At 31.7% G+C, this 15,090-nt stretch overlaps 1 protein-coding gene across 1 annotated transcript in view; it reads right to left on the bottom strand.

Moving 5' to 3' along the window:
• Positions 1 to 15,090, bottom strand: part of scn5lab (sodium channel, voltage gated, type V-like, alpha b) — a 132,606-nt gene that overhangs the window by 83,130 nt on the left and 34,386 nt on the right. The window contains 4 exon segments of the mRNA XM_016520084.1: positions 3,598 to 3,951; positions 4,039 to 4,212; positions 5,724 to 5,921; positions 6,992 to 7,133. Of these exon segments, the coding sequence (XP_016375570.1) occupies positions 3,598 to 3,951; positions 4,039 to 4,212; positions 5,724 to 5,921; positions 6,992 to 7,133 (868 nt within the window).

The following is a 15,090-nucleotide window of genomic DNA, read 5'->3' on the forward strand; positions in this document are numbered from 1 at the left end:
AAAATATGCATGCTTCTAACAAAAGGCTTCAGTTTCATTATGTATTTATTTTTTTCTTAAAATTTTGGGGTGAAATATGTAGATTTTTTTATGACCAGCTGAATAATTTAATGTTTTATCATCTGATAACCATTTTTTTAATTATTATATTCTACACTAACATTTTTAAAAAAGTATTAAATTGATCAAAAGTAACAGTAACGAAATTTATAATGTTACAAAATATTTCTGTTTCAAATAAATGCAAATTTTTCCACAAATATATATGAATATGAATTGTTTTTAACATTGATAATAATCAGAAATGGTTCTCGAGCCGCAAATCAGCGTATTAGAATGATTTCTGAAGATCATGTGACACTGAAGATCATGTGAGTAATGATGCTGAAACTTCAGCTTTGATCACAGAAATAAATTACATTTTAACAGATATTCACATAGAAAATGAGCCCATATGAAAGAAAATCACTTTAAATATATCAAAAATATCTCTCTAGACAGCACTGAGATTAAATGAAGTGCAAACTTAGACTTTGCTGCATCTCAGATGAGAAAAAGACCTCAGAAATCTCACGTGTCTCTTATTAGACTCAGATTTGCCTACAATAAAGTCAAAAATCTAAAGATCTCAGTATGAACTAATATTTCTCAATATTAAAGCTGCTCTGCATTCATTTTATAGCTCTATATTCTTGCAGTACGCCAATAAGTGTCTCATTTGTGTCTGTTTAACTTTTGTAAAAGTTGTGTTTGTTCATGTATTCATTTATAATTTTCTATATATTTTTCTATATTTTAATAAAATAATTTCATTTAATAATAATAATAATAATAGCATTCATGATCTTTACGGGTTCCTTTACATGTATCGTACAGTATGCATCTATGGAAAATTCACATAGAAAATGGTTATTTTAAATTGTAATAATATTTCACATTTTTGCTGTATTTTTGATCAAATAAATGCAGCCTTGGAGAGCAGAAGAGATGTTCAAAAATAAAATAAAAAAGTACCAACCCCAAACTTTTGAATTCTAGTGAATATTTAAATATATAATTCATAATTTATTGATATATTTTGGCACATAATCACTAGACCAATTTAATAATAATAATAATAATTATTATTATTATTATTATTATTATTATTATTATTATTAATATTATTAATTATACATTTGCAAGGGCATTGCAAGTGTTGCTGTGCAGTTGTTAAGTGCTCTGAACAATGTTGAACACATTGCTATGTGGTTGCTAGGGTGACTGGGTGGTTGCTAGGTGGTTGCCAGGGCGTTGCTATGTGGTTGTTAAGGAGTTCTGAATAGCTCCACCCTCAATTCTCTCTGATGTTCTTGTCTCTAGATAAGGCTCAGCAAACACAATACTTTATATGGTATTATTGACTGTGCAAACACACACACACACCTTAATCTACAACACTCCTAATGGCATTTAAAAATCAATTCTGTTTAGTGCAAAACAAAAGCCCAATAAAAGCAGCGATTAACCCTCAGCAGCAGATGTCTTCAGTGATAATGGGTGTTTTGGGAAATGCGTTAATTTTTGTCAAACGCTTTTATCCATTTGTTTTCTAAACGTCAGCTGTTTTAATTTTTTTTTTATCTGAGGTCTTCGAGTCGATACGATGTCTGTCTGTAACAATGACCCATCTGATTATATAATGTGTTTTTGATCGCAGGTAATCAAAGGAATGACGCAGGAGCACTTCATCACGGCCCACCAGAACGCCCACTCCTGCTGTTCAGACGAGTGGGAAACACCGCCGCGTGTGTGTGTGTGTGTGTGTGTGTGTGTGTGTGTGTGAGACGCCACCTCTGCGACTCTTATTCAACATCTGTTGCTATGTTACCATGACTACATCACCAAGACAACAGGGTATCCGTGCCTCCTTCACACAGTCCAGACAGTTTTCAGACTCCTTTCCTTTCTGAGTAATTCAGATATTTCTGGCAGGATGTCATACTTCCCGTTTCAAAAGCCCATATGAAAGAAAATCACTTTAAATATATCAAAAATATCTCTCTAGACAGCACTGAGATTAAATGAAGTGCAAACTTAGACTTTGCTGCATCTCAGATGAGAAAAAGACCTCAGAAATCTCACGTGTCTCTTATTAGACTCAGATTTGCCTACAATAAAGTCAAAAATCTAAAGATCTCAGTATGAACTAATATTTCTCAATATTAAAGCTGCTCTGCATTCATTTTATAGCTCTATATTCTTGCAGTACGCCAATAAGTGTCTCATTTGTGTCTGTTTAACTTTTGTAAAAGTTGTGTTTGTTCATGTATTCATTTATAATTTTCTATATATTTTTCTATATTTTAATAAAATAATTTCATTTAATAATAATAATAATAATAGCATTCATGATCTTTACGGGTTCCTTTACATGTATCGTACAGTATGCATCTATGGAAATCCCTTATGCAGTCACTTATGTAACAGATGCGTGAAGTAATTGCTAATTAAGCATGCAGTGCATTTCTCTTCAATGCGAGGCAGTTTAAGGCATCTGAAGAGGTTCATATGGCATTTCGATCAGTGCTGTTGAGTACACTGATAACACAGCATTCTGGGAAGTGTACTTGTGTTTCCAAGGAAAAGCAACAGCAACATCTCTCTCCAATCACAGACCTCTCTCTGTACACACTGAGTCATGTTTTGATTCTGTTAAATATGTCTGTACTGTGTGTGTACAGATAAAATGGAGATATATATATATATATAAATAACTCACATACCTTTTCAGAACATGTCTGGCATGCATTTCACCCAAACATTTATATATATTATAAATATATATATAGTATATATATATATATATACTATATTTATTTATTTATTTTTATTATAATGTTCTATATTTTTCTATATTGTAATAAAATAATTGTACATTTTAATTATAATATTTATTATATTTACCATAATAATAATAACATGTAAATATTTAATAATAATAATACCAATTATTATTATTATTATTATTATTAATATTATTAATTATTATTGTTTTGTTTTATTATTAAAGTTATTATTATTAATGAATTATAATGAATTATTATTATTATTCTCCTACACATCATCATCACATCTCTCCTCACAGGCACCTTCCCCACTGCATTCAAGCAGGCTCGGGTAACCCCACAGAAGAATCGCTTTATGTATTCCCCAATTGTAAGTCGCTTTGGATAAAAGCGTCTGCAAAATGACTAAATGTAATGTCTAAATGTATTATTAGTAGTAGTAGTACTCTAACAATCGTATTTTGTCAAATTAAGTTTGACAAAGTGTTTACTGTTAATTATCAATAAATAAACCATTTATTGGTATATCTGATTGATTGATTTATTAAGTATCAGTCAAACTTGTTAGAAGTATCTACACATTTCTTCATGAGACTGATCCTGATTTCTCCACAGGAGACGATTCCAGCCGTGGTTCTTCGTCTATAGATCCGAGTGACTCGTACCTGATTCACAGGTGCTATATTACAAATCAGTCATGCTGTTTCTAATTTACAGGACTTCACCTCTGCAGCCCTGCTCGTTTGATAAGAAGCACAAAGGCACTTACGCTCTCCTCCTTGACCTTCTCCATGGTGCATGTCGGCAGCGGCAGAGGAGACAGCGGTCCCTGGCCCGAGATGCCGTTCTGGTCTATGGCCACGAAGAGTTTCCCGTTGATGTTGAGACTCGGGAAGAAGAACTGCGAGCTGTGGCTGCAGGTGCTCTGAGCGCTGGTCCTTCTCTTGCTCCAGGGCAGAGCCAGCGCCCCGCCGCGGCTGTCCGAATCGCCGTGATTGCTGAACTCATCGTCGGCGAAATCCACCTCCGAGTCTTTGTTTGGCGGCCGGAAGTTGAAGATGCTGACCTGACTCTCCCGTCTGGCCCGTAAGGAGAGAGTGCGGACCAGCAAAGAGTGCGTTTGCTAGAAAAACGGAGATGAATTGACTTAACTGGAGACAATTCCACGGAATAAAACAACATGAGGGTGAGTTTTGGGTGATAAATCTACCTTCATCCCCTCTATAGTGTCCATCTTGGCTGATTTGTCGTTGCTGCCGTCCTCCGTTCCTTCTGACAGCAGCCTCGAGCTTTTCCTCCGGTCCAGATTCCCTTTGCCTTGTGAGGAGAACGGCGACACGTCGGCCGTCAAGATGGACTCGGTTTCTTGTGCTTTCTGAGCCGCCTGACAGACAGAAAGCTGTCATTATAATCACAATGTAGCATGACTTCTTGTACATTATTGATTAAATCAAGGATTCCATCAGCCAAACCCCTTAGACATAAAAACTTTACTTGAATCTTTTTAAGAAGATAATATTTCAATAATTTAACAACATATTAGTTAGTCACATGACATGCAAGATAAAATATTTGATCTGTTTTAGTAAGTATTTTATTTTGTTTTTATTGTTTTTAGTTTCATATAGGACTACACAACTTTTTAAATTGTATTTCAATTATTTTGTCATATATTGAACAGATTTGAACTGCGATATTATAAATATTTAATTTTGTAGCTGGACTTTAAAATTCACTCAAACCTCTTTTTTTGTTGTGATAGTGTCTTATTATTATTATTATTATTATTATTATTATTGTTGTTGTTTTTATTATTATTGTTGTTGTTGTTTTTATTATTAATAATAATAATCATAATAATAATATTTATCAGTATTAGTTTTAACTCTAATTATAAAAATTAAGACAGAAATAAATTACTGTTGTAAATCACAATTGTACTGTAAAATAAAAAATTATATCAATGTGATAATGTGATTATATTTTATGCTCCAAGTTATAATACTAAGTATAGTTGTTGTTGTTGTTTGTTGTTGTTAATTTTAACAACAACAATAATAATAATAATAATAGTTATTATTATTATTAACAACAACAATATTATTATTAATAATATTCATATCTTATTAGTATTATTAATATAATAGTAGTAGTAGTAGCCTTATTTTTTTGTTTTAACTCTATTTATAAAACATTAAGACAGAAATACATTACTGTTGTTAATTACATTTGTACTGTACAATTAAAAAAATCAGTATGAATGTGATAATATTATAACACATTTCTTATTTTACAAGCTCTACAAGTTATAATACTAATATTTATATCTTAAATTCTTCACTTTCAAACTTTCAAACCCTTGAGCTTTTAACGTTCCACATTTTTAATTTTTTTATTTTGATATTTGAGGAACTTCTGTCCTCAAAAAATTATGCAAGTGTGTAAATAAACTGAATCTAGAGCACATTGCGTGTCCAAATGAACTCGCAGCTCATGCAGAGAGTTTGTAGCATTTACTGTGAACTGAGAAGCACAGAGAGATGCTAAAAACACTGTATTATAAGATGCACGTGTGTAAATGCACACAGTGCCGCGCTTCACTGTGAAAACAGACTAGATACTTAATTAAACTGCTGCATTTGATTTAAAAATCGCACTAAGCTATATCACAATGTCAGATTAATTGTGCAACCAAATTTATTTATTTTAATGTTACATTTGATTTAATAATGAATTAAAATAAATAAATAAGCTTTCCATAAACTCCCAAACCCCTGCAGTTCCCCCCGCTTCCTTAAAGGCACGATATATAATTTTCGCCACTAGAGGGCGCGTATTCAAAACAAACAAAGAAACAGAAATGAAGAGCTGATTTCAGCAGTGACCCCGACGTACCTGCTGTTCCTTCTTCAGCTGTTCCATGGCGAGCTGAAACTCTTGTTCTTTCAGCAGGGCTTCTGCGATGGTGGCCTGGTTCTGCTCCTCGTACGCCATGGCCACCACAGCCAGGATCAGGTTCACCAGGTAAAAGGAGCCCAGGAAGATCACCAGCACAAAAAACACCATGTACGCTTTTCCCGCCGAGCGCAGCGTCTGTCAGCACAGAAACAGCGTCAGGTCTCAACGGCTGCAATAACTCGCAGATTGAGAGAAACTCATGTGCAATTGAAGCTTGTGATTAGTGACAGACAGATGCATTGGTCAGAATGATCAATCAAATGCTATTGAGATCATTTACAGCGAACTCTCAAAATCTGCCAACAGCCTAGTCAGTGGATGAAAACAGATGAATAAAAGTTTAATTTCTACATACACTACCATCCAAAAGTTTGGCATTGTATGTTTTACTGCCAAAATACAGAAATAAATTACACTGAATTTTATATATTTACATATTCACTAATATTCATAATTCTGGGTTTTTTCTGCTCACCAAAGCTGCATTTATTTGATCAAAAATAGAGTAAAAATTGTGAAATATTATTATGATTTAAAATAACTGTTTCTATGTGGATATAAAGTAAAATGTAATTTATTCTTGTGATCAAATCTGAATTTTCAGTGTCACATGATCTTCAGAAATCATTCTAATATGCTGATTTGCTGCTCGAGAAACATTTCTGATTATTATCAATGTTGAAGACAGTTGTGCTGCACAATATTTTTGTGGAAACCGTGATACATTTTATTTTTCAGGATTTACAGATGAACAGAAAGTTCAAAAGAACAGCATTTGTTTGAAATAGAAATATTTTGCAACATTAGAAATGTCTTTAGTGTCACTTTTGATCAATTTAATGTGTCCTTGATGAATAGAAGTTTTATTTTCTTAAAAAAATTCAAAATAAAAAAGTAATAAAATTACTGACCCCAAATGGTAGTGTATGCATATAAATTGTATATTTATTAAAAAAAAATTTTTTATGATGAAATATTAAATATTTTATATTAAATACAAAAAAATAAATATTTTGTTTTAAATTTTATTTAATAAATACAGTAATGATATTTCTAATATGATCAATTCAATGCATCCTTTACAAATAAAAATATTAATTTCTTTAAAAAAATGCATCTTCTAAGAAACGTATGTCATCCAGCTACCAATGAACAGTTTAATGCTTGAATGTGATGTAATGAGAGCGAACAGAAAGTCTACTGACGTGATGATAGAGGTTTTCCCAGTAATCTTGTGTCATGAGTCTGAAAAGCGAGAGAAAAGCCCATCCGAAGGTGTCGAAGCTGGTGTAGCCGTAGTTCGGGTTTCGTCCGGTCTTCAGACATTCGAAACCATCTGGACATTTGCTGCGGAAAACAGGAATAACAGGTTATTAGCGGCATCACTGCAAACACGGTCAGTCCGTTATTGTGTACAGGAAATGAGTTTGTTGTGTATTATCGGACGTCCTGAAGGGGCCTGTAACATGTGCACAAAGGTGAGCGCTCTCTGAACGCTTGCTCTATGAGTTACGGTTGCGCTGAGAGGCTGGTGGCGCCAGCGGTTCGTCCCGTTCCGGGGCCCGTCTCCGGCAGGCGGCAGCTGGCTCTCAGCAGGCTGGCATGTTGAAAGCGTGAGGGTGCGGGTGACAGCTGCTATCACGCTCACACACCTTGCCGTGTCCCTGAAGGACGTGCTAATGGACGGGCCCCACTTCAGTCGGGTTTGGACGGGGCCCCGGACCCCAGACGCACTGATACCAACCGCCGCTTCCTTTCTCGTATGGCAGAACGTGCTTGAGATTGGGACTGTTTACAGCGGCGCGGCTTAGAGTTTATGACAAAAAAAAGTGATAGATTTTTTTTCAATATTGACAGTAAAATGTATTATTAATTATTCTAATTCTATTCTTTATTTGTAAAAAATCTAACACTCGCTTCTCTTATCTTTTTGCATTCTATCTATTTGTTTTCTTTTTATTTATTATACAATTATAATTCTGACTTCTGATTAACAAAAGCAAAAAAGGCCTCTAACACTAGCTTGCTCTATTCTTTTTCTATTCTATCTGTTTTCTTTTTATTTATTATATGATTAAAAAAAAACATGCTATGTGTTCTGCGTTAAGCTAACTGAGACTTGTTATAGCACTTATATATTGTTGCTCTTTTGTTAGTTTTGATTGCTTCTATTGTCCTCATTTGTAAGTCGCTTTGGATAAAAGCGTCTGCTAAATGACTAAATGTAAATGTAAAATACTGCTATCATCAAGGTTTTTGTCTTGTTTTTCAGTGAAAAAAGAGCTTTGTTATTGATTGTTTAGATATTGTTTTTATTGACAGAAAAAAAGAAAACCTTTTTCATCAATATTTAAACAGTATTATTACAACATGCTTTAAAATCAACATTATATCAGTATTTCTGTCTTGTTTACCACTATAAACAGTACTTTATCAGAAAATAATTCATCAATGAATAAATTATATTTTAAGTGTTAAAGTTTTTTTTTAAGTTTTAAGTTAAAAGTGTTTTTTGTTACTGATTATTTAGAAGTTTTTATCTACAGTAAAACAAAATATTTTAAAACTTTTTTTTTACTCAAAATTTAATCTGTATTATTTCATCATGGTTTAAAATCAAGATTTAAACAGTAGTTTTTGTTTTCCAGAAGTAAAGGTATAAATTCAATTGTTATTAATTATTTAGATTGTTATTATCAACATTAAAAAAAAATATTTATTAAAATATTATCAATATTTAGTAAATATTTTTAATCATGCTTTAAAAATCAATGTTTAATCTGTATTTTGGCTTGTTTTCCAGTAAAAAAAAAAAAAAAGAAGTAAAGGAATAAATGATAGTTTTTATTGAATATTTAGTTCATTTGTTTTTTGTTACTGAATTTTTTAATTTTGTTATTGAATATTTTGATTTTTTTTATCAACAGGAAAATAAATAAATTAATAACCTTTAAACATATATATATATACTATTTCATCATGGCTTTAAAAATCAATGTTTAATCTGCATTTTTTTTCCAGTTTAAAAAGTATATTACAAAAAAGTTAAGGAATAAATGATAGTTTAATTGTTAAAGTTCATTTGTTTTTTGTTATTGAATATTTAGATTTTTTATCAACAGCTAAAAAAAAGCTTAAATGTTTTTTTGTATTGTTTTTTTATTATTATTATTGTTATCATTTTTGATAGACAGTAAACATTTTAATTTTTTGTCTACTTTTCCTGTAACATTATCTAAACATCCTTAAAACAAGATCAATTTACTTGAAAAGCAAGCTTGTGCAAGATAATAATACTTGTTTTCAGATAACAGATCTTGTATTTTAGTTTAGTTTTGTTTTCTTGTAGTCATAAATCTAAAACTCTTAAGTAAATAAATATTCTCTGAAAACCAGCCTTATTATCTTGTGCAATCTTGATTTAAAGGGGTCCTATTGTGCTTTTTCACATTTTCAACTTTAATTAGTCTGTAATGTTGCTGTTTGAGCATAAAAAAGATCTGCAACGTTACAAAGCTCAAAGTCCACTTCAAAAGGAGATATTTTATTTAACAGAAACCACTTTTCAAAAACTACAACGAACGACTCGTTTGGACTACAACGCATATTTTCCGGGATTCCTTGTTTGAGGATGTTTATAAATGTTAGAGCAGAAATGTCGGATCCTGTAATGGTCTCCATCAGTGATCTGCTGTTGTCATTGAGTTCCAGCTCAGAGTCACTCTGAGAATTTGTCAAAGAAGCCCCTCTCAGCACACTGGCAGCTGGGACCGCATTGCCGGGACACAAAGCATTTCGACATGCTCTATTTTGGTCGCTAGAGAGTCCCTCTGTCCTGTCAGGGTCCCGAGAATAGGAGAGCCGGGGCCGGGGCCGATGGACAGGCTCTGGGAATCTCTGTTAGGAGCCGTGTGTGTAAACCAATCTGTCGGTTCTGTTTGAATAACTGTTATGCTGTTATGAGCCAAGATGGACTCAAGGTTACTTCCTTTGGGAGTCTGATCTCCGAACGCTGCTGCGGGATCAGATGTCGCTCCGATCGGCCGGATTGACACTTGCAAGATTAAACGTCTCACTATAACGCAACACAGTAACTAAGTACAAAGACACAAAGAGAGCTCGGATGACGAGACATTGATGCTTTATTGTATAAAGATGATGCTGATATATTTAGGAAAAGTAATATAGACGAGCAGGGAGAGAGTTTGACTGGCATCAACCTGATGCCTGGAGACGAAGGAGACAGTTGGAGTTTTGGATTTGATTTGACATGACGGTCATCGTTGTTATATGATTTAAATTATTTGGATTCTGTAGATTGGGCAGATTGAAAATATCAGGTCTAGACAGTAACTGGAATATTTCTTTTTAATAATTAATTAATATAATATAATATAATATAATATAATATAATATAATATAATATAATATAATATAATATAATATAATATAATATAATATAATATAATATAATATAATATAATATAATATAATATAATATAATATAATATAATATAATATAATATAATTATATATAAATCTAAAATACATTTCTAAATGTACATATAAACAGTCATGATATTGCTGAAAATGTATGCATTTCTTTCTTTCTTTTTTTAGCTATTAATCTTCCTAAAAACTGAAATGACTGAATAATTTATTTAAAATTAATTAGACTGTTTTTTTAGAGCATTATTAACATATACAGTATATTGAATATCATCATAAGGCATCACAATGGTTTTCTGAAATATCATCCAGTCCTACCAGATACCAGGACAGACTGAGCAAAATCACTGTTTTATAAACTTTTTGGAAATCTTTTCTTTAGACAAATGATCCCGAGCGTACAGGAGGTCCGGTCCTCTTCTCATAGTTTGATCTGTTATTTGGCTCAGCGCCGCAGACGGAGCGAGAGAGAGAGTCCAGCCCTCCAACAACAGACGAGGAGGTGAAACGAGGCGAGCGCTTCTGTTTGAAACGCCGTCAGCCTTCAACTCAGGTTTCTATCCAGGTTCACAAGGTGACCAGAGAGCTGCACGCTAACAATGGCTAAAATAAGACCACTGGATTATTCACTTAATTGATCCCCGAGGGAAACGAACTAACAAAGGATACAAATGCACTGACAGGAAGAACACATAGAGCTTGTGCTGTGCGACCTACATATGGAGATATTAATCATATTGATAATAATAAAACAACATCATCTCTTTCAGGGCAAAAACACACATGCTTCTCTCAAAGCTTAAAGTATATAGGCCTTATTTTTCTTGTTTTTATTTAGGCCTCATTGAAGTTATTTGCTTTAGGCATTAGCATTATATTACTTTAGGTAATATTCTAGTTAGTGTGCTTAAAATAAGTTATTTACTCTATTTACTTTCATATGAATGAATGAATGAATGAATGAATGAATGAATGTTTCATTCATTCATTCATTCATACTTTCATATGTATGTTCCTGCTTTTAATGATAGATAGATTTATTTAATCAGTATTTACTTGGTATTATCGGCAAATTATCAGTATTTTATCAGTATTATTTCATAATGGTCTTAAAATCAACATTTAATCAATATATTTTTTTGTCTTATTTTTTATTTTTATTTTTTTCAGTTAAAAAAATTACCAGAAATGAAGCAAAGGAATACATTTGGGGGTTTTATCGGTATTCACTCAGTATTATCGGTTAATATTCAGTATTAATTCATCATGATTTTAAAATAAAAATGTAATCAATATTTTTGTCTTGTTTTCCAGTAAAAAATACATAAATAAATAAATAACTTTTTCAGAAATGAAGGAATACATTTTGGGGGGGGGGGATTGGTATTTACTCAATATTATCGGTTAATTATTGGTATTTAATAAGTATTAAGTATTATAAGCATCATGGTTTTAAAATCAGGGTTTTTTTTGTCTTGTTTTCCAGTTAAATATATATATATCAGAAATGAAGTAATGGAATAAACTTGGTTTTTTTTTATCGGTATTTACTCAGTACTATAGGTAAATTATCAGTGTTTAATCAGTATTCATTCATCATGGTTTTAAAATCAACATTTAATTAGTATTTCTTATCTCATCTTACAGTTTAAAAAAATACCACAAATGAAGTAAATTATTTTTTTTTACATCAGTATTTACTCAGTATTATCGGTAAATTATCAGTATTTAATCAGTATTATTTTTCTGCAACAAAAAAACAGCAGTTAATCAGTATTTTTTGTCTCATTTTCAGTGAAAAACACAATCAGAAATGAAGGAATAAATTAAGTAAAATTGGGTGCAGATGATGTTGCACATTAACTTTTTTGACAACTAACAAATCTGACCATTAAAAAAGCAATGAAGCTGTTAGTCTGAAATTTGGTTGCATATTACTGAGCTATTCTGAGTAAACCTTTCGTTTCATGTGAGTGACCTCTCAAAGTACCATTAAGGTCAAAATACACGCAGTTTATTAATAGACTCTTGTTTGAATGAATGTCCACTAACACCCTATAATTACTACGACACATGAGATGACATTATAATCGAGATGTTTGGAGTTCCATGAAAATCAGTGAGTGATAAAGCTGGTGGTCAGTCGGCGTGAGCGGCCACTGTAGATGAAGGACAGAGATTGCTTGTTGATGTGCTCTCCAAAAATATTTATATACCACCACTAGCCAACAGCAGAGCACATTATATCACACTTCCATTAGTTTTGTATTTATAACCATTACCTTGTTACATATTATATAACAACACTTGTCTGTGAAGCAGTGTTATTTTAGTATCAATGAGATTTTAATTAGTTTTTATTTTCTGCTTTCATTTTCATTTTTAGTTAAGGTTTTAAGAATTTTATTTATTTAATTTTAATTTTTAATTAATTAAATTAAATTAAATTAAATTAAATTTTATTTTATTTAATTCTATTCTATTCTATTCTATTCTTTTTTCTTTTTTTTAAGTTTAGTTAGCTATAATAGCCCTGCTGTGAAGTGACAGTAGCTCAGTTGTTTTTTAAAACAGATTTAGTGTCAAAAAACTTTACATTAAATTTATTTATGTCACATTTTTTGTTCATGTAGTTTTACAGATGTTTCTTTCATAGGAAGCACTGGTAAATTTGATTCATTTTAGTGAATCAGTCCGTTCGGATGATTCATATAGATGATCCAGTTCCAAAAATGAATCAATACTTCAGATTCCCTGCACAGAATTTAACGTTTCCTTTCTTAAACAGCAGCATTTAGCTAATATCTTCAACACAATGTTTTTGAATATGGTTTTGTTGGTTGTAAATTTAATTGTGCAAATGCTGTTTTAGATATTATCCCTTTAAAATACTTTAAAAACTGCTTATTTAAATTAGTTTGACTTATTAACTACCCAGCTCACAAAAAATATGATCTAAGAATGTTTTGCTAACATTATGAAAACGTTATTTCTAAATGTTCTCCCATTTTAATTAATTAATTAATTCATTTATTTTTATTGGTTATGTGAATATTAGAGAAAACATTGAGGGAAAGTTAAATTTTAACATTTTGAAAACATAATGGGAATGTAACTTTTGAAGTAGTAACGTTTAAAATGAACAATGTACAAGTAATGTTTTGTTAACATTATTAAAGACCAAATTATGTTGAACGTACATTTTATTAACGTTACTGGAAGAACATTTTGTTCATACCCAGCTGTGTACGTAGCTAACAAAAAACGTTCTGCGAATGTTATGCTAACGTTCCCATTAGGTTCTGAAAACGTTATTCTCTGAACATTCAAAATGTCAATTTTTTTTAATGTTTTAAAACTATTTTTCTTGGTTATACGATTGTTATGGGAAGCTTTCATTTGAATCATTTCGCAAACATTATGGGAATGTTACTTTTGAATGTTCTCTGAACGTTCTGAAACAAAAAGTAACATTTAAAAAAATGTTAGACGAACGTTCCATGAACAAAAACATTCCATGAATGATGTATAAATAACGTTTTGATAACATTATTAAATACCAGATAACTTTGAACAAACAGTCTATTAACGTTTCTGAAAGAACGTTTGTTCGTAATGTTGACAGAACCTTGCCGGAACGTTCTGAGAACATTCCCAGTTAGCTGTGTAGTAGTTTAACTGTTTCAAAGCAGCTTCCTAACACTGATGCATCTTCAGGAGCTTCTGTTTTGGGAAGCCCTGACCCTTGTAAAAAGCTGAATAAACTGAATGCGTTTAACAGGCCTGCATCACACACACTAGACAAACGCTCATCTCCGTCTTCATCTCCGAGCGCTGTTTTATCAGAGGTGGACACGCGTCTGTTATCATGGCGGAAGACAGACGGATTCGTCCTTTGTCTGTTTCTGGCTTCGGCCAGATGTTACAATCAACATCTACAGGCCTCGTCGTAATTCACACCAACGGCTCATTACGCAGAGAGACCTTCACATAACTCAGCCGGAGCGTCCTGCACTTTCCATTACATGTTCAATATATTCCACTGCAAAAATGCTCTGGATTTTGAAATATCACGTTATCGATTAGCAGTCGCTTTTAAGATAATATTTTATCCATTTGATTCTCAGCACAGAGCGAGAGCAGCTGCCGGAGACGGAGGACTAACTTTCCAGACGCTTAGACTGAACATGCCCAACAACAACATAGTTGTCTCAAAAAAAGAGTCGGAACAGACTGAGTCAGTGTTGCCAAAATTCTTGCAGAGAAAAAAATATATATATTTTTTTTTATTATTACTGGTTTAACCTTTTAAAAAATGGAACAGTTTATTTAACCTTATTTAACTCAAAATGTATTTAAAAACATTATTTGTATTTTTTATAATATTTTAATAATTAGTGGTGTTTAACCCTGTAAAGCCTGACATATGAAATAATTGAATAATGAAATAATTAATTTTTTTATTTTTTATTAATGGAACAGTTTATTTAACCTTTAGACTATATACTGTATATATATATATATGTGTGTGTGTGTGTGTGTGTGTGTATGTTTTATCTAAAAATAATTTTAAAAAATTATAATTATTTGATATGTCAGGTGTTACAGGGTTAAACACCACTAATAATATATATTCAAAACAAATTTTTGGTATTTGGTATTTTTTTGTAACATTATGGGTATTATACTTTTAGTTGTTGTTGTTGTTTTTATTTATTATTAGTGCTGTTTAACCCTGTAAAGCCTGACATATAAAATAGCAGTCAGTTATTTATTAAGACAGTTTTATTAAGACAGTTTACTGAACCTTTAGAGGAAATATTTTTTTAAAAATGTACATTTACAAAAAAAAAAA

Source organism: Sinocyclocheilus rhinocerous, unplaced genomic scaffold (assembly GCF_001515625.1).
Source record: "Sinocyclocheilus rhinocerous isolate Xijiao unplaced genomic scaffold, SAMN03320098_v1.1 scaffold6109, whole genome shotgun sequence".
In the NCBI taxonomy this organism is placed as follows: domain Eukaryota; kingdom Metazoa; phylum Chordata; class Actinopteri; order Cypriniformes; family Cyprinidae; genus Sinocyclocheilus; species Sinocyclocheilus rhinocerous.